At 42.1% G+C, this 21303-nt stretch overlaps 1 protein-coding gene and 1 pseudogene across 2 annotated transcripts; one reads left to right on the top strand and one right to left on the bottom strand.

The window, feature by feature from the left end:
* Window positions 1-3114: 3114 nt before the first annotated feature.
* Window positions 3115-6717, bottom strand: LOC146985459 (netrin-4-like; annotated as a pseudogene). The gene is made up of 7 exons (XR_015036050.1): window positions 6703-6717; window positions 6137-6264; window positions 4682-4847; window positions 4448-4560; window positions 4235-4303; window positions 3683-3853; window positions 3115-3251 (listed from the first exon to the last, which is right to left on the bottom strand). The product of XR_015036050.1 is annotated as a netrin-4-like (transcript).
* A 6010-nt stretch (window positions 6718-12727) lies between these two features.
* On the top strand, window positions 12728-20978 carry cpa4 (carboxypeptidase A4). The gene is made up of 11 exons (XM_085778450.1): window positions 12728-12793; window positions 13449-13530; window positions 14400-14534; window positions 14701-14799; window positions 16065-16166; window positions 16319-16420; window positions 16617-16727; window positions 16895-16985; window positions 18580-18779; window positions 19606-19690; window positions 20319-20978. The coding sequence occupies exons 1-11, from the start codon at window positions 12729-12731 to the stop codon at window positions 20504-20506; spliced, it is 1260 nt and encodes a 419-aa protein (XP_085634576.1). The 5' UTR covers window position 12728; the 3' UTR covers window positions 20507-20978.
* Window positions 20979-21303: the final 325 nt, after the last annotated feature.

Below are 21303 nucleotides of genomic sequence, written 5' to 3'. Positions count from 1 at the left end.
TCACCACTTTGTCCTTTACAGGGAAACGTCCTCCTGGTTTTCTCTTGCTTTAGTAAAGTCTTTGTAACAAGGACAAGGCAGTGATGTTGTGACTGAGGGATGCATCATGCCTCCTCACATAGTTTGTCCTTCTCCTTGGAGACAGCTGACCAGGTCTATTCTTAACTGGGCCATGCTTAAAAATGGCCTGTGGACGATCTGATGTGATACACTGTGATGTCATATACCCAGGCTTTTAATACATATTAACTCTGGGGCAGCAGGAGCCATAAGCCAAAAAGAGAAACACATGTTAAGAGACTGTGTGTGCTCTAATTATCATAAACACATACAATGCTGTGCAAAAATCTCACACCCCCATTATGTTTGTTGTTCTAACAAGGCTATAATGATCAGATATAATTACTTCTCAGTCTCTTTATTAGAATTCAAAGAGAAAATACAACTTCTACGGACGTCAGTGTGCCCTCCCCTTACATTCGAGCAATAGCAAGAACCTGACTCAACCTAAATGGGATGGAACCCTGTTTAATATAATTGTTCACACCTTGACATGCTTGAGAATCACATTAAGATGCTGTATGAGTTGGAAGCTGGCTAATATGTATAAAACCACCTTATCACATCATTTCATTGAAGATGCCAAAGATCAGAGAATTTTACATGACATCTGAATTTTGTATCAACAATGTAACTCTCAAAGAGATTGCAGCAGACAAACTGGATACTAAAGATGTAGTATTCAAGCTGTTATCAAGAATTTTGAATAATCATTAAATCTGATTAGAATTTCTTCTTTGAGAGAATGAAGAAGTCCAGTAAGGACCTGGCTCAGCATCTATTGTAACAGCTTCATGGGTGATGATCTTTGTGGACGGGTAGCAGCCAAGACACCACTTTTTCAGCAATAATAATGATCCCAAGCACAACTATTATGCAGTGAAGTTATATTTGGAGAGAAAATGGGAATGGGATCACTTGGACAGAGAAAGAAATAAGAGACAGTCTAAATCTTAAGAAGAACTCTGAAAGTGCTGGTGGAAGGAAACCTGGTATAATATAAGAAGAGATTTCAGGTCAGCCTCAGCGAGAGGTCAAGATGCGCTCAGTGCCAAGGGAGGTCACATTAAATACTGACTTGAGCCATTTGGTTCAGAATATTTTTGTTTTTTTCTGATTTTGTGTACATGTTTCCTGTGTTTCTGTTTGTATGTTAATAAAGAGACTGAAAAATAAATATGGCTGGTCATTAAAGCTTTGCCAGTGTTGCACAGTAGCTACTTACACACACTGGCTCCCACAGGGTCATGTTCAGAGGGGGGCCAAATTGATTCCTCCTCATTTTTTAGAAGTAGGTCTTTTGAGGACAGCAGTAAAATTCCCACATAATCAAGTCTGACTAAAGCAGCCTGACAGACAGTCCACTCCTGTAACTGAAGTGGAACACAATGGCAAGTGCTTTAGCTGGTTGTAGCCTATGTACTGCATGTACACCCAGAAAGGGTGGAGTGGAGTGTGTTTTACTCTTGTCAGACAGCAGTGAGCAGTGAGTGTGCCAGAGCAGAGCAGAGCTGTTCAGATGAAGCTGCCTGATTCCTCAGTTGTTGTTTTTCATCCCAGGAGTTATTTGTTCAGACCTACCCCATCTATGACTTAGCACCAAGGACATCAAGCATTTGCACTCATCTGCACTCAGGTACATGCACACTGATGTTGACTCATTCATGATTTATCGCAAATGTGAGACCACAAGGATAATATAATCAGGGCTATTGGCAGATTTAAAGTTAAAGGTACATTGTGTATGAATTACTCCCATCTAGCGTTGCGGTTGTAGATCGCAAGCAACTCAATCGTATTTTTCATGCTGCATTCACGTGAAATTGGGCAGACGGCAGACAGCCGCTGCATGTAACGGCATAAACAAGCCTCTACGTAAACAAGTGGTCCGTCAGCACGAGGCAAAACAATACACGTGACAATATGTTGTCATGGCGATGCATTGTTTACCTGACCCACGTCTTCCCGGCTTTCTCTGGACTTCTGTGACTAGAATGACATCTGGTTTGTTACCGACGGCCGTCTGCCCGACTGCAGGTGAATGCAGCATCAGTGTAACGCTCCATTCCTCCTCACTGCGTTACCACGGTGACTTTTCACAGACGCCACCTCCACCTGAGCCGACAGCTCCGGTGTCTCCGCTGAGTTTCCGTGGTTTCCTACCGTCACGCTGCCACTGAACGTAAAAACATGGAGACACCACATGGCAGCAGCACCGAGCTTACCGTCTCCATGGAGATATGAATGATATGAACGGCTCATTCAGAGCTGAAAGGAACACTTCACTTTGTTGATGGGGGGGATTACTGATTAATGAAAAACATACTTTTGAACCAAATAATCGATTTTCGTGAATAGATAACAGGAGAAGTTACACAATGTCCCTTTAACGGTCCAGTGTGTAATAATTGTCACAGTTTATTGGTAAAAATCTGAATATACTACCCATGATAATTGTATAAGTGTATAATCGCTATAAAATAAGAATCATTTGGTTTTTGCAGCCTTATAATTATTCTTTTATAGATACGGTCTTGCTTTAGAGAGTGTCGCCATCTTGCGCCGCCATGCTTGTATGGCAGCCCGAACGGAAAATTAGCCAGTCAGAGCACGTTTCAAGAGTTTCGAGTCATAAATAAAACAATGAAGAAGCAGGCGTCCCAGTCGTAGTAAACAAGTTTTTTTGTCCTCGGAGGCCACCGTCACTTTGCCGACGGGAGGGGTGAGTGCAAACGAGTGAGTGAGCGCTGCAATCTCGAATCTGCATAATTTGAGTATTTGACATACACTCCTTCCTGCTCTATGAATAATCTGGAGAGAATGATGAGCCGAGGTGCGGTTGCTTTGTCTGGATGAAGGTCTTAAATGTGCTTTGCTCTCTGTGATCTATGTGTGACCCCTGTCTTGTGCATGTTTCCCCCATTGCTTTCACTTTCATGTCCAAGCAATGCGTAATTCACACACTATTCCATTATTTCACTCATCCAACACATCATCTGTATGTCACAGCTGTTCCCCTCCGTGCCTCTGTCCATTGCGGTTCTTAGTGATGTCCTACCTACAGCCTTTCCTGAGGATGTGCGGGATTTTGTGTTTCAGGCTTGACTTCCACGGTTTGACAAGGCTCTTGGTGTTGACCATCAGTCGGCCGATCTTCCAGTCTCCATGACCCGCCACTACATAGTCAGATCCTGGAGAGGAGACAGAGCAGAGCATCAGTGAATGTCAAGTCTACTGAGAACGCCACTAAAATAGAGAGAACAGGGGGAAAATCACTGTGGGAGGCCCCTTGTGTAAAAAGAAAAGATCTTATTATATAACTATTAACAGTGAGTTAAATACTGGTCTGCAATGGCTGGCTCAGATGAATGTTGCCAGAAAGGATTATTGTGAAGTGTCAGTTGTGAAATGGTCTCATAACAGAGAGGTGGCTCGCGTCTTCAAGCTGTAAATGTCTAATCTCAATGAGTGATGCTGGGTTACTGGCACTTGCTCAAAGTCTCCGTAAGAAGCTACAAAGATCTTCTATTCAGCATGAAATTGTCTGCATAGGAGTCAACTAATTATCAGCTTCTTGCATTGTGAGCTATAAAGTTTCTAGTGCAAACTGCTTACAACTGACCTGGGCTGAGAATGGGGCAGGTGCACACTTTGATGGTCCAGGATTCTGGGTAAAGGGTGACACTTCCCCTCTGGAGCATCATCTGAGGGCTTCGGTATAACACCTTCCTGACCTTGACCTCCACCTCTGCATGGGAGCCTTGGTCGTGAGCTGACATCACCCCCTGCAGCACTGCCAGGGAAGCACATCAATAAATCACTCATTTCTTAGAGAGATTTCATAGGAGAACTCCACTCATTTTATGAATCAAAATCACTCTACTGTTCATTGGGGCACTGAAAAAAACTGCAAACTGCAGCAATGCACCAACAAAGGGGGGAAGAAGAGTACCACTATGTGTTCAGATTATTCAAACACTTTTGATTCTGGATGAGGAAAGAATGTGTTTATTCAACCTCCATGTTTGGGTTTACCCCTTTAAGTTTAAGAATCATGACAAATGGTGGAGTGGAACAACAGCAGGCATTTTATCATTTTAAGATTTTATTAAAATGCCACAGATTATATCATGTTGTTAGGATCAATTCATTCATTATGTCAAACACAGCTTACCATAGTCGTACTCTGCAGCACAGAAGTGTTTGGGGCTCCCTAGAGTCACCTCTACACATTCACATTTCTCTGGAAAAATGATACACAATCAATACGATTAAAGTCAATCATTCCAGATGATCAAGAACAAAGGAGCTGCGTTTTTATTGATGTGGGTTGATGAGTGTGCAGTATGAAGTAAGAGTATGAAGTGTGATATGACCTGCGACTCACCAGAGTGGTGCAGTGCAGAGAAAAGCTCCTCTACCCTAAAGAGTGCCGTCTCACTATTATTGCTGCTGTGTCCCATGTGGCCAGTGGCTGTATAGAAGACCTCCACATCTGAGCTGCAGCACAGAGATAAAACCGGCCAGAGCCAGGGCTCCAGTCAGGGTTAATACTCTAACTCAACATCACTTTATCCACTTTTATATGTGCCAATACATATAGCTAAGTCTTGGCTCTCACCCAGGAATGCGGTCATCAGTATAGGGGTCACAGTCCCCTGTGCAGTCGAATGGGCGGCAGCCATATTCATGAAGCCCCCGGTATCCCATCATGCAACTGTCACAATGAGGGCCTCTGTCGGCAGGCTTACAAGTGAACACTCTGCTGCTAGGGTGGCAGGGACAGGCTGCAGGGGACACAGAGCAAGAGGATGCATATTAACACTTCTGTCTATCAGCCAAAACACATTTATTTTGATTCTGGCAAAACTTGCAAGCAGTCAGTATACATAACTCAGATGGCATATGAAACAAAAAGAAACATTAAAATACAAAGTGAACAAAAAAAAAGTGAATAAAAGTTAAATGTATTTAATCATCACCTTGTAACAAGCAACAAGTTTGGCATATGTGCTCAACATACTCCAGCAGCTTCAGCAATAACAAACAGTAGCGTTACACTGATGCTGCATTCACCTGCAGTCGGGCAGACAGCCGTCGGTAGCACACCAGATGTCATTTTAATCACAGAAGTCGAGAGAAAGCCGTTAAAACGTGGGTCAGGTAAACAATACGACATCGCCATGACAACATATTGTCACGTGGACCACTTGTTTATTCCATTACGTGCAGCGGCTGTCGTCCGTCTGCCGTCTGCCCAATATCACGTGAATGCAGCATGAAAAATACGATTGAGTTGCTTGCGATATACAACCGCAACGCTAGATGGAAGTAATTCCTACACAATGTACCTTTAAAAATGCAGCAGCATGCTTGGTGGGGGGGAAAGGGAAAGAATGGGAAAAATGTGCTTGCATGGACGATGGGAAATTCCTCCATTATTTGAAATTAAAGTCGCATTCCAAAACAGGACTATCATTCCTGCTAAGGAGCAGACTGGAGTCTTCCTACTATCATATCACAGGCAGAAAGGTGCTGAGTGAAAATACCCTTATCAAAGAGAAATCAATCTGCTTTAATTTGGAAGGTCACACACACACACACACACACACACAAAAAAAAAATCAAATATCCATTACCGTCCTCCAAATATCAAAGGCTGCTCTTCTTGATTGGAATTCTCAGCCGGCATTCATCCAGACAGAGCTCTGGATGAGACAGAGGGCCTTATGTTTGCAGGAGTCAGGGGCCGTTATGGACGACCGGGGTCCCTGAAGAAACCCTTAACTTACCCTTACCCTTACACTTGCACTCTGTGTTGAGATGCACATTTGCCATGAAAGGACAAATGAGACGTTTTTCTTCACTCAGCTCATCTTGCAAAACCTGGTGATAGCGGTGATGGCTCTTATAGCAGCTGACAAGAGCTGAGTGACAAGATGAACTGCTCTGCTATTCATCAAACATCAGTGTCTAAAATGTTACATGGGATTTATGATGCTAAATTCATTTTGGAGATAGGTCTACATGCTGTTTGTCCTACTCTGCATTAGACTCTCTTGGACTCATCACTCACTCTGGCACTTATGTGGTGTCCCCATGATGCCATTGGCAGCCTGCCAGGGTTGGTTGTTGTAGAGTGGTGCACAGCGCTCACAGTGGTCACCAGCTGTGTTGTGTCTGCAACACACACTTACCATGGACCTGCCAAGCAAACACAACAGACACAAAATAACCCATTACCCACACACTTTGAGTGCTTCAGAGGGCATATTTAAATTGTCAGCAAGTATTGCAAACACATGATTTATTGTACTCAGCTCTCACTGTGTGGGATTCATGTATCCTTGAGAGTTTCACTGCTATTTGTTAATTGATCTAGGAGGTATATCACCCTGGGTAGGTCAGCATAAGCCTAACAAAATATACAGTACATATACACATCCCTATGATGATTGATTGTATGATTTATCTATGACAATTCGTATATCTCATATTATTTGTATATCTATCTTGTATTTTTCTACCAATTTAAATTATTCTTGCAGCACATTTTACTTGTGTATTGCAAAATATGGGCATATATATGCATAATCAGTGTTTACATGCTATGCAGTCTTTTACCACCTGTGTAACGTGTACAAAGCCCCAAGCCATGTTGGAATTTAACTCGTGCTTCTATTCTCCATTTACAGTACAGTGGAAACATGACAGAGACTATGTGCTGTTAGAGCACTAGGCTGAGCACTATGATCAAGATCTCCACATCCTTAAATCCCCATAATGGTGGGTAAAGCCATGGCCTAATATCCAGTCCTCACTGCAACCCTCAGCTTCAGCAGCACATGTCAGAGCCCAGCTGAGTAGCCTAATGTGGGAGTGGTGGGAGCAATATTCCAATCAGCAAATAAATTGAGACAAACAGAAACTGTTGGTCTGAGTGAATGTTTGCAACACAACAAACTGCACAAGAGTGTTTTGTTGGTGAAGCAGGTGCTTCTGCAAGCTATGTTCAAAGAATCCAGCTCTAAATAGCTCACCATGTTACCACTGCTCTGTTGCAGGGGTGATTCTAGATACTCCCCCTACCACCACCTCCAACCGTGGCCACAAATGTTAAAGGTGTATACAGAAATGGCTGTTTGTCCTGTTTGTTGCGCCGAGTTGTCACGAGCTGCAACACGAGTTTACCCGAGTAAGGAAAACGAATTTGATTGGTCGTTATCGAGCGGGCGGGATATTCAAAGCTTGGGGCAAGACCGAGCTCCGTGTGTGTGTGTGTGTCTCAGACGTTTGAATGACGGATTACGGATCCAATATCAGTGGCTGGTGAATCGTGCCCAGGCTGACGTATAATCCGTGCGCCTGCATTGTCCAATGTGAAAAAAAAAATACACACTTTCATCCCAGATTTACTCAAAAATAGAATTTTGCACAAAGTTTTATGATCCAGAGTGGGCTCAAATTCAATTTTCTTTTCTGTACACCTTTAAAGGATAATTACCATTTTTTACAATCTGGACCTTATTTCTAGCATAAAATACGATCATTTACTCGCCCAGATAACTTTGGTGTCATTACAAGTCGACATTAGATCCAGCCGAGAGCATATATATCCATATAATGCGAATACACGGGCACGCAATGCAGCCTCTAAGTAACACATTATCCGCCGCGAAACTCGTTCATTTCACCAATATTTTGTTATGATACACTAGTGCTATTCCCCTCTGAGTCTGGGTCTGGGGTTAGCTGTTATCAACATCCGGGGTCTGTAGGTTGACCTACTGACCTCTGACCGGGATGATGTCATTGTAATCTCAGACCGCTGCCTGGCGTGGCTTGTTGCTACCGCTAATGCTTTGTTTCTGCGTGTTTCGGACTTGTCAGAACAAAATGAGCAGCTGGACGAAATTCAGCTTCCACAGGCTTCCTCTCCACAACCTGGACTCACTAAAGCTCCAAGTAGTTGTGCTAAAAATGTACCCTCGTAAACCAGCCTCTCGCGGAAATGCATTTCATTTCTCGGGAGAGTCTGGCCTCACCCCCCCCTAAGCGTTTGGGGTGGGCGGGAGTAGTAGCAAAGACGGTTTAATATCTTTGGAAGTAGCGTTGACAGACAACCCCATTCAGCCAATCAGCAAGTTGGTGTAGTGACGGGGCTTTGCACCAGTCGGTCCCTGATTGGCCAACGTGCTGTGTCAATCACAGCGGGCGACGCTGATTGGCTCGGCCTTCTGAGGGTTTCAGTCGCTTAGAATGGGGATGAGGCCAGACTCTCCCTCGGAATGAAATGAAATGCACTTCCGCGAGAGTCTGGTTTACGAGGCTACTAAAAATGGACCCGAATGCCGAAGCGGAATCATATCAGAATGAGCCGGGCAGCGGTCAGAGATGACATCGTCCAGGTTGAGTCAATAGAGCCAACATGGCGCCTAATTAGCATTTTGTAGCCTACCGCTAACAGAGGTGTCTCATTCCACTCGAAGCCTCACACAATGTTTCACCCTGACAAACGAACAACATATTAACAGTTTGTACTAGAGGTTTTTTTTTCTCTCTCTCTCTGAATTTCTGGTTCTAAGAGTGCATATTCCATACCGGGGAATCATCAGTGGGTGAGTTGTTAGTGTGCTCTCTGTGCTCTCGGCAAAAAGAGTAAACACAGGCTGAGAATCTTTCTCACAGCGCACGCGCCACCCTCTGGTTGGGCAGGGAACTGCACTACTTCAACAGCAAGCTCAGAAACCCATGTGGCCTACGGTAGGCTACTCTGAGGATCTTGTGATTAGTTTGCTGATACAAACTTCCAACTGTGGCACTACTCTCAAGTGGCTTCTCAGAACCAATGACAGAAAGCATGATGCACCCAAAGGTGTCACGTCCTCTGTGTGTTCCCCTGTTTAGTTACTGTTTTCTTCTGTTCTGTGTTTTTTCTGTGTTTCACCTGTCTTGATTGCACCACCTGTGTGTCTTCCCTTGTGTAGCCTCGGTGTCTCCCTGTTGGACTTGGATCGTCTGCGTTCCTGTGTTTCCCTGTGCAAAATAAACTCTTTTTGTGCACCTGAAACCTGTATCTTGTCTGCATATGGGTTATCCCCAACCTGACACAATGTCCTCTAATTTGCCTTTCGTTGATGTACTGTCGTGGAAAAACAAGGGTTTTCCCTTTTTCCAGAATGCTGGATACTGTATCATCTTTGCTTACAAAGTCTCTTGTTCCACCCCCAGTAGCCCTCCTTACTTGTGCAAGGCCAGCTGTATATTCAGTCAGTGTCTGACTGACATCATGGCAACTGCCGTGGCCACTACAACATTTAAAAATAAATAAATAATAGTAGCCTTTGTAATTTGATTTGTGACTGTCTTTATAACAAGGCAAACTGTTTTAACTGAGTCTTTTGTGTCTTAATGCTGTTTTCTGTTCAGATGCAGTCAAATCAACTAGGACAGAAAGGGCTGCTCGATGCAGGATTCAAACTGGGGCCGCCTGCAGTGAGGACTGTAGCCTCAACACATGGGACGGCTGCTCTACCAACTGAGCTAAACACCACCCCCCATCTGTTACTATTCTTGATTGATGGTAGCATGATGTCTTTACCTCCAAACCTTTTCTGGTGAGAAAGAGATGATGGTCAGGGGTGAAGGGGTGAGTTTATAGTCAACAAATATGGATACATTGGGTAAAAGTTGGAGAAATCTAACTCAATAATTCTGTGAATTACAGGTGTTCACACAAAAATGGTTACAACCACACTCTCTCTCCCCTCCATGAGCAAATGTACATACAAGAGCTGTCCCGTCAGAAAACTCTAGGAGCAAAAACTGATGAAGTTTGTATTCTTGGTCTAATTTTTATATTAGTGGGTTCAGAGAGCCCGGCTGTGGGCTAATGCTGCAGATGGCACATCTCTGGCTTGGTGTTGACATGTGAACTGTTGTTTCCAATTTGGAGTCAAACTAAGAGTGATCACATTACTGGCAGACTATTGACCGTAAATGACTGTGAATTTCCCCCCATTAACTTTTTGCCCTAGTACTGTATGAAATATTGTTTTTATCAATACATTTGACATGACATGAATGTTGGGTTTTGTTTCTGTGTGACACAATTTTTCTGCTGTGTCTGGAAAACAGAAAATGATTTGATCTGGTGCAGGGTTGTTGACTGAAGGAAATATCTTTCATTTCACAAAGTAGGGGAATGTTGCCACCTAGTGAATGAAATTGGATCTTGCCTGCAGCAACATCTGCAATGCTCCAGGGGACCACTGATATGTGACAAGATCTTTGTGACACCACACTGAAGATAACCAAAATTAGGAGAAGCTGTAATAAAACCAACAGGAGACCACTGTTATACACAGAAAGGCCTGGAAATCGAACCCACAACCTTGTTGCTGAGAGAATATTAATCATAATGTCTATTGTAATGGGGAAAAAACATTCCTGTTATGTAATATTGAACTGGGAAGTTTGAATCTGGACGCTGTATGAACTTACATTGAAGTATTCAAAGCTTACTTCACCGACAGCAATGTCGAATATTGTTGTTAGAAAGTTGTTTCAGTGCTGGTAACATTAGCTTTTAAAAACCGCTATCAATTACATGAAGGAAGTTAAGTGCAATTGAAATCAACTGTCAAGCAATCACCTGCTTCACTGCTAGTGGCCTTCATTCCTGCATAGTTTTAATTGGCCGTGAGGGTAGCACTAAAAGTGTTCGATGAAATGCCCCAAAACCAACATGATAAACATCTAGTTAAAGTTTGGATTCCACCCTCTTCACACAACCCAACATAATTCATTTTTAATCACCATGTCGTTCACAAAACACTTTCAAATTTGAGTAATTTTGATCTGGTGTCACAGCTGCTGTCACCCTGTGGTTACACACTCATACACCCAATTTTACCTTTAATCTGCCTTGGGTCAAACATGTCTCGTATATCAGTTTAAAGCTCAGCATTTCATCCTTCCGCCAAATTCTGCCGTTCCATCCTACATGTAGCACAAACTGCCCATTTAAAATCCCAATTAGTGTAGTCAGGGTAAGACAGCTTTCAGAGAAGACAGCTCTCAGTTTACATAATATGCTTTTCCAGAGGCCTGGAGCCACCCTGTGTTTATCCTGTGATATAATCTGAATTCTTAATCTACTTGACATTGAACTTGTTGCATATCAAATTAAAACTCACAATTTGAACCCAAGAATTTTCATCTGTGATGTTCTGATGACTCACAGCATCTCGTTTGGTAACTTTGATCTGGTTTTACAGCTACTGCAATCCTGTGTTGATGATGTAATGCAGTTGTTAATAAGACATGTCACATTACATTATAAAGTCCCTTGTTCTGATGCCATATATCTGATTTAAACTTAGATTTAGAGCTGTGTGAGTTATCTGCTGTTATTAGTTGGAGCATGTCTGCTGTGGAGGAGTTTTTGCAGAATCCCATTGAGGGCCTGTTAGACTATCTGTAAAGGATCAGCTAATTAGTGGAGAGCATTTTTAGAACATACTCCCCCAGTCAAGAACATGAAGAGCATCTTTTGTGTGCCAGTGTGGTTGAGTTGGGGTTTTTGACCCTGCTGCTAAAGTGTGTGTTACCTGTCAAAGCCCAGGAAGCCTATTCTGCTTTGCCTCAATCACACTATGAGAGCTATCTCAAGGTAAAACCGGCTGTGTTAAAGGCATATGAATTGCCTGAGGCTTACATGTATCAGCAGAAGTTTAGCAGTGCAAAGAGGCAGGACAGGCAGACGTACATAGAATTTGCCCATAGGTTAGCTAGCTGGCAGCTTTGGTGTCTACAGTAGGGATTGTGGTCTCTCCATCTAGTAGACAATTGATAATCCAGATGATGGTGTGATGCAAGGCAGACTTAAAAAGTCACTGAGAAATTTGTATCTATTGTTTTTCTTATTATTGTTCTTGCCTGAAGCACAGAGGAAGGAGTTGTCTCATTTTGTTATTTCTTTCTTTGTTGTTATAGACACACCCTCCTGAACCCGACTCACAGAACATGCAAGGCAGAACTAGACATGAAGACATCTGATTGGTTTTTCCTTTTTGGGGTGAAAAGCACAGATTGGTCAGAGTTTTGTCAGTCCTGCAGCTGCCACAGAGGTCTGATTATTTTCGTTCCTTTTTCTGATTATATAATGTATTGACTACTCTCAGGATAGAAGGACCATTTCACTTAGTATAACAAACTTCACAGACTTCTTCTCATAACTTTAATGCCATATCTGCTGGGTTTTTTGCCCTCTGGTTGTTTCAGGTGTGTTTCAGAACTATAAATCTGTGAGTTTTGTTCTCTTTATATCATAGGCCGAAATTTAAAAAGCAAAGTTCAAACACGTCTGTCACCTTAAACACACACATTCCTGCACATGCTGTGACCACGTCAGTTGGGTAACATCAGTACAGCAACCTGGGGAAAATGCCACTATCTGCAGCTGAGTACCACACAGATTAAACTGAGCTTGATCAGCATGTTTGCTATTGAAAATAACTATTTTTCCACAGCGAACAGCTGTGTGACTATCAGCAGAGCGAAGTGACTCTCCTGTATGGGAACAGCCCACCTGTCTGCTGCTGGTGATATTAAGTGACCAGAGGAGTGGAGGCCTGACACATACTGTAGGACATCACACAGACAGGATGAGGGGCCTCTGGTTGGTGTTGGTGCTTGTGGCTGCGGCTACAGCTGAAAAAGTTTTCCCTGGGTAAGTTTATCTGTTCACGCTACAAGAAGAAACAGCTACTGGTTTTGTAATATGGACAGTTATAATGCTTTCTGTAATACCTTGTAATACTTCTTCAAGGATGCAATCAACATATCTGACACCTAAGATCTCCAACTATCAGAAAATAAAGAGATTGCTTACTCATGAAACATAATTTTATAACACTTTGCAGCTGCTTCATAGAACTGTATCATTGTAAGGACGTACAACTGGAATTATACAGTACAGTTTCTTGAAAATTAAATAAGTTAATTTCAGAATCTGTCTGTTTGGCATTGAGTTTACTTTCTGACTCTTTAGCTGGCCTACCTCTTAATGTTAAGATTTTTTCTATACTACTGTAGATGCCCTATGTTACACATAAAATAATTACCTAATCTGAACAAGTACAAGATTAATAGGTAAATTCTGACTAAGTGTTATGTGTAGAGAAAGGTTAAGTCTGATTATTGAAGAGAATGGAGGAGGAGTCATGGCATCTCGCCTGTATGATTTATTGTTATATTTGTAAGTAATCAAATAAATCCCCCTCCATTGCTGATCTCAATGAATAAAGAAGAATCCACCAGTGTGTATAAATAACATAAAAGTCTCTTTATATAATAATGTTGAGACATAAACAAATGTCTTCCAGAGACCAGGTTATCAGGGTCAATGTGCAGTCTGAAGAAGAAATCCAACTCCTGCAGGCTCTGGAGACCCAAGAGGAGTGGGAGGTACACACACACACACACACACACTGCAAATACCTACACTTGAGTTTTCTCAGCTGCTTGTACCAGACAGTTTTCTCATGAACAAGGCCAAATCCAATTCAGCCTGAAATAATCACACAGCTCCAGCGTAAACACAATTTGAGTAGAAATTACTTGGTGGAAGTGTGGCACCAGCCTTCATGCCCCCGAGGATGACATTATTGAATTATTTAAGGGAATATTGTTATCAGTCTCATATCAGAACCTATGACTTCTCAATTCAATTGATTTCCAGTCTTTCCTTCAAAAGAATAAAACAGGGTCATGTCTAAGTGTAGAGCAGGGGTCGGCAACCTTTAGCCTAGCATTAAAAGAGCCGTTTGGGCCCTTTCCCACCCTATCGAAACCCACTCGGAGCCACGTTTTATTTTGATGTCACATGAGCACCTCAATCTCCAAAGAAATAACTATTACAATGAACAAGTGAATGGCCATTATTTTGCCTATCTTTTTTTTTTCTTCCCAAAATGAGCTCGCCCTCTCTAAACCACGAGAGCCACACGGGAGCCACAGCAGAGTGACGAAAGAGCTGCAGGTTGCCGACCTCTGGTCTAGGAAGATAACCAAGTCCAGTTAAATTTCCTTGAGATTCTGGAAAATCTGTTTGTGTTTTGGAGAATAAATGAAACAGGATGTTAATGTTTATGCTTTTAACTTAATTTTCCTCATAGTGATATAATATGTGATGCCTACACACAGAGAGGAGTGATGTATTGATGCCTACAGGATCTGTTGAAGAAATTATTTTTTGAATTGACTGGCTCAGTTCACTCATACACTTCATGTTGTTCATGGTGATCTGTGATTCCTCCTTGTCTGTCTGATCCCAGCTGGACTTTTGGCTCCACCCAGTCTCCACTGAGCTTCCTGTTGACATCCATGTGCCCAGCTCCAGCTTGAGCTCTGTGAAGGAGTACCTCAGTGCCCACAACATCCCCTTCGCTGTTATGATTGACAACCTTCAGGTTTGTCATTCCCTGTGAGCAGTTCATAATGCTGATAGATGACTGTCTGGTTCAGGAGATTAGTTGTGCTCTTATGTCTAACTTTAGCCTCCTGATTGCTTAATTTGATGCTGAGAATCAAGTGGTTATACTGCTAACTATCAGATATGTTGCATGTAACATGCAGGAGGTCCTTGATGCGGAGAAGGCTGAGATGGAGGAGAACCAGATGAGGGAGCGCAGCAGCAGGAGCTTCAACTTTGGAGCCTATCATCGTCTGGAGACAGTAAGATGTTTACACAAACACTTCATCTAAACTCCTGTTACCCTCATAGCCAACACAGGCTTATAACCAAGAATTGATTGACATGTTTGTTGAGAGCACCTTAAGTCAGGCCTGTAAGGCCTCTGTATGTTTTTAGACATGCTTTTACACAAGCTGATCTTTAATATAGTAGCTAACAGCTAAAACAACTGGTCCTGGTTTTGGTCCCTGTCTTTACTATATTTACCAGGCTCCTTTACTGTGGAACCAGCTCTCTCCATGGGTCAGAGAGGCAGACACTCTAACTACATTTAAGTCTAGGCTTAAGACCTTCCTTTATGACAGAGCTTTTAGTTAGGGCTGGTTCAGGTAGCTTTTAACCATTTTATAGCTACGCTGCTATAGACTTAGACTGCTGGGGGACACATCTGGTTACATGGAGCCCTCTCCTCTCCTCTCCTCTCCTCTCCTCTCCTCTCCTCTCCTCCTCTCCTCTCCTCTCCTCTCCTCTCCTCTCCTCTCCTCTCCTCTCCTCTCCTCTCCCACCAGAAGTTGCCTTCATCAACTCTTGTTAACATTTCCATGTCTGTGTTATAAACTGTTTTGTTGTCTGTATACAACATCTATTGCACGTCTGCCCATCCTGGGTGAGGGATCCCTCCTCTGTTGCTCACCCTGAGGTTTCTCCAATTTTTCCCTGTTAAAAGGGTTTTCTATGGCGTTTTTCCTCAGTGGATGTGAGGGTCTAAGGTCAGAGGATGTTGTTATGATGCCATGTAAAGCCCTTTGAGACAAACTGTTTGTAAAAATGGGCTATACAAATAAAATTGAATGCCTTGCCTTGCCTTACTCTCTGTCCACATCTCTCTGACAAGGCAAGGCAATTTTATTTGTATAGTCCATTTTTACAAACAGTTTGTCTCAAAGGGCTTTACATGGCATCCTAACAACATCCTCTGTCCTTAGACCCTCACATCCACTGAGGAAAAACTCCCAAATGAAGGGATTCTTCACCCAGCAAGAGCGGACGGGCAATAGATGTTGTATACAGACAAGAAAACAGTTTACAACAATATGGAAAAACGTGGAAATAGATGCAGTTAACAAGAGGTGATGAAGGCAGCTTCTGGTGGGCAGACTGGGCCATATAAAGGAAAGGCAGGGAGAGCAGGCCAGCTTAATGGGAGTAGTGGATGGCAGGCTGGTTCATGAGCAGGGGAAAGGACTTGATGCAGGCGCCACTTGGTCCCTGCAGTAGGCTACTTGAACTGTCTTCTCTCATACAGATCTACAACTGGATGGACACCCTGGTGGCACAGTATCCTCATTTGGTCACCAAGCAGGAAATTGGCAGATCCTATGAGAACAGGCCCATGTATGTGCTCAAGGTAGGATGAAAATACCTCAACACTTTAAGTACCCATTATCTACTATTTAGCAGTCTTCATCCATAGTACATCAGATGTCCACAGTGGGGAATTTAATGTCATAGATGACTTTGCTTTTGTCTGCATTAAAAAAAATATGAATTGGTTTTTAGTTCAGCACTGGTGGCAATAAGCGTCCTGCAATCTGGATCGACACAGGAATCCACTCCAGGGAATGGGTGTCTCAGGCTACCGGAGTGTGGACGGCCAACAAGGTGAACATGTTTGCAGAATGAAGTTGTGTTGAACCAAAATGTGCTCGAAACCATCAGAAGAAATTGTTTTAATTCAAAGGTGCACTTTGAATGTTTAAAACATGATAAATGGACCTGAAATAATCACATGATTGACACAAACTGTCACAGGCAGTAAAAATGTAGTTGCTTTCTGTTTACTGTTGTTCTTGCTTAGATTGCCACTGACTATGGCAGAGACTCCTCCCTGACCTCCCTCCTGAACACCATGGACATCTACATGCTGCTCCTGGCCAACCCTGATGGTTATGCTTACACCCACACCAACGTACGTCACCAGTCACTGGGACAGCTGCATCATCTTTACTCTGCCCCTTGGTTTTCACACAGTATTTAAATGGAGTCATGTTGCTCAACAGCCACATAAAAATGTTGTGCAGTGTATATTGTAGGCAGAAAAACCACTCACGCTAACTGAAGCTGTCTGATCAACAGAACCGTATGTGGCGTAAGACTCGCTCCATCGTCCCAGGCTCTGGATGCCGTGGAGTTGATCCCAACAGGAACTGGGACGCCGGCTTTGGAGGTCAGTACAGATGACACAGTAAATAACTTGTTGTATTTAGACAGAGAGAAGACCAATTCGTAGTAAATAATAAATATGTGTCACATCCATCATCATAAACACATAGGCCTACATACCTCAGGTTCTGACTTAATAACTTAAAAGAATAGTTCACCCAAAATTCAAATTTCACTCATTATCTACTCGCCCTCATGTGGACTAAGGGCTGGGAGAAGTTTCAGAGTCCTCCGTGGCTTCTCTGAGTTACAGGGGGTCTCGGCGTAGCAGTGCATGTCCATATAACGGTTGCAAATGGATACTAACTGTCTTCGTAACAAAAAGACACACCAAAAAACATCCAAATGCTTCCATGCTGCCCCTTGTATTGAAGCCCCGAAATGCGAAATTGTTCCGAAAAAAAAGTCTATATTTCAAGCTTGTTTGTAGCGGAAGCTCCTCTTCCGAAGAAAAGTGGTATCCATTTGCAACCGCAGTGCTGCACAGAGCCCCGCTGTAACTCTGAGAAGGCACGGAGGACTCTGAAAATTCTCCCAGCCCTTAGTCGACATGAGGGTGAATAGATAATGAGTGAAATTTCAATTTTGAGTGAACTATCCCTTTAATAAGCCTCAAACAGTGATGAACGGGCACTTATACTCTCTTGCCCTGTGGGGGAGCTCGCAGCACACTACCTGAAGCATTCACACGAAGCAGCAACAGCCAGACTCTGCGCTCAGGCATTAAAGGGATATTTCAACATTTTGGCAAATTCACCTATTGCCATAATCTCTATAGTTATAGGAGTAGGTTCATTACCTTTTAATTGTCTGTGCAAAGCAAGCTGTTTTTAGATCGGCGGGACAGAGACGTGAGCTGCACGGTATTTCCACATTTCCCTCATCAAACTAAATACACAATCCAGCAACTCCAAAACACTCTGATGGACAAGTTGCGACCTGCACGTTCACCACACTATGAAATGATGAGCGGTCGTAACAGTATAATTATGACACATGAAGCAAATACTCTGAACTACTTGCGCTTTTGCAGTCACTCTGCCAAGTTTCGGCTTTGCATTTGCCTTGAAAACAACTCTTTCTCGTAATGTTACATTATTATTCCATAGCGTGGTGAATGTGCAGGTCCCAACTTGTCCACGAGAGCATTTTGGAGGTGTTGGATTGTGTATTTGATGAATTTGATGTGTCAAAGGTGGAAATACCACGCTGTGCAGAGCTCACGTCTCTGCCCCGCCAATCTCAAAACAGCTTGCCCGACAATTAAAGGTAATGCACCTACTGCTAAGATTATAGGGATTATGGCAATGGACAAATTTACCAAAATGTTGAAATATCCCTTTAATGAGGTCTGCAGGGACCATGTGCCTCAGCAGCTCCTGCTTCACCCACAGTGCCCATCATCCATCTCTAACATCTTACTGTCACATTTAACAGTTGTTGGTCACTTTTTCATACCATCAGCATAATATTGTTTCTATAGTGCACAAGGCTATTTGAGCTTTGAAGCTTCTTTGACTGGACATGAAATCCTGCTGCTTTCTGCTAACTGTCATTAATTACATTCTGTGTTGTTCATGTGTCTCATCTCCTTTCAGGTCCTGGTGCCAGCAAGAATCCCTGCTCTGAGTCCTACCACGGCCCCTCAGCTCACTCAGAGATCGAGGTGAAGAACGTGGTGAACCTGATCAAGAACCATGGCAACTTCAAGTCCTTCATCTCTGTGCACGCATACTCCCAGCTGCTCATGTACCCCTATGGCTATTCCTGCAGAAGCGTGCCACATCAGCGTGAGCTGGTAAGCGAGGAGAATCTGTAAGCTGGTGCATAGCAAACCACGTAATCCTTTAAAAGTTTCTTCCAAATTAAAGTTTTATATCCAAAAGAAAAAGTAAATAATTTCCCCTGAGAGTTGAGTTGAAGTTTAAATTAACGCTACAAAATTGAATAGAGCTGAAATAATAAGATGACAGAGAGAAATGAAATGACAGAAATTTCAATCATTTTTTCAGGAAACCAGCCTAATCCCTCTGCTTCCACCGTTCTTGATCATTTTTCATTGTAAATTGAATATCTTTGTCTTAGTTGCATCAATTAACTGACAAAAAATCTCCAGATTAACAGATAGTGATTAAAATGTTAATTTGCAACCTTAGTAATTTTGCAAGTGTACTTAGTGAATTGACTAGAAACCAACACCTGCACTTTGATTAAATTTATTTTTCATTTCAGCCAAGTAAATTTCTGAGCAATATTCTTCCCCAGGTTCCTACACGGTTTATTAACATGAGTCAAGAAAAAGTTAAAAGCTAAACTCTAAAGCATTTTTTGTTTCTCTTACTTTTTGCTTTGTACCATTGTTTTATTCATTTTCAGCTTTGCAGGGCAAAATGACTTGAAATTCTGTGGAGATATTTACATAAGGTTAGGATGGTAGCATGGAACTTGTTTTTTACATAAATTGCAAAGGCACCAATAAATGGTGATATCTTTGTAACTGATTTAGTAAGCCTGGTTTGAGATAATATAAAGATGTCAAGGTTGACTGAGTCCAGATTTTGGGAGTGGGTATAGTTGGCAGTATTATCTCTTACCTTATTTGTCCTCTTTGTCCTGCTCCTTAGGACTCTGTTGGCAGAGCTGCAGTACAGAAACTCACTTCTCTCTACGGCACGAGGTACAAAGTCGGAAGCATCTGCAACATCATCTGTAAGTAACTTCGTCGTCCCTGCTGATAACCACTTCATCAGGACTCACTGTACTGCTACAAACAGATTTCTGCAATATGTGGATGTAATGATGATAAGTAGCTAATCAGTGGTGGAAATGAAGAACATTTACTCAAGTTAAACTACAACAGCTTTTTAGGGTCTTGTATTTCTATTTTAAGGCACCTTCTACTTCAACATTGAAGAACAGTAGCCTATCATACTTTTAGTCAACCATATTCACTTACAGTGGATTAGAAACTATTTACTGACATAAACTTTACACACAAGTGACCAGCTTATTAAGTCTAATACCAAATGTATTGCAGCATAAGCAATATAATTTAATTAGGCTACATTTCAATTACATTTTTGAAGACTTTGTTTTTGTAAATGAATTGTAATTTGATTTTGGTGTAAATCATGCAAATGAACATAATATGATGCTTTTATAATGATAGTATTAACTAGCCTACTGAAATAAAACTCTTGAAAATCATCTTTAGAAAAATAAGAAATAATTATTTTTTTTCCAAAATGGAATAAGAAAATATTAAATAGGCTACAGTGATTTTAAAGTACTGGTAATATTGTTGGCACTTTACTAATACAACTATTACTCCATGTAGATCAAGCCAGTGGCGGCAGTATTGACTGGTCCTACAATATGGGCATTAAATACTCCTATGCCTTTGAGCTGAGAGACACTGGTCGCTATGGTTTCATCCTGCCAGCAAATCAGATCATCCCCACTGCTTCGGAGACCTGGCTGGCCATGAAACACATCATGGAGTATGTCCGTGACCATCCCTATTGATGACTGTAACCCTGGAACCACAGATCTGACTTTAATGTTGACCAATAAAGTCACAAAAAGCCTACCCAGTTTTCTTCCTTTCAGAAATCTCTGTAGAGATATAAATAAATGAATGAACAGATAATACATTTGGCCCCTGTGCATAAGCCTCAGTGGGGCATATGTTTTTACTATTGTCATGGTAACAAATACCTGAATCAATGAGTAGCCTAGCCTAAACACATGCATCTGATATGGTTTCTTATGGACTCTATCATCAAGTGTTTATAATACAGTTGGTCTGCACAATCTGAAAGCAGCAGATGTGACAGATGTTCAGCCTCCATGGGACTGTGGACAGCATCACACTCCCCAGTCCCAACAGATGGGTGATGGAGATTGCCCAGATGTGGCCTGATGTACTTTTACAGTAGCTATAGTTTTTTCTCTAGTGAACAACGAATGATCAGTAGCCTAAGTTACACCAAGGCCAGTAGGCCACATAATGTCATGCCAGATGCATTCCTCTAATTAGCCTAGCTACTACTGTCTAATTAATAGGGCTAGTAGGTCCATGATGAAGCCTAGCCTACTGATAGTTGTATAAGTGTATAACGAAATATGTAATAAACTTTGCCGCATTTTGTAATATGTTGTAACATTGCACCGAATTATTACATTTATATATTTTTTAAAAAGTGCAACACCCACATTTTGTAATAATTCGGTATATAAGGTATTACAAAATGCAGCAAAGTTAATTACATAGGCCTATTGCGTTCAAGAATTTAATTCCAAAATGTGGCAGATTATAACAA

Source organism: Trachurus japonicus, chromosome 6, assembly GCF_045865225.1.
Source record: "Trachurus japonicus isolate A0001 chromosome 6, Traja_1.0".
NCBI classification, from domain to species: domain Eukaryota; kingdom Metazoa; phylum Chordata; class Actinopteri; order Carangiformes; family Carangidae; genus Trachurus; species Trachurus japonicus.
Note: the sequence above shows the minus strand (reverse complement) of the source record. Positions and strands in the feature narration are given on the sequence as shown.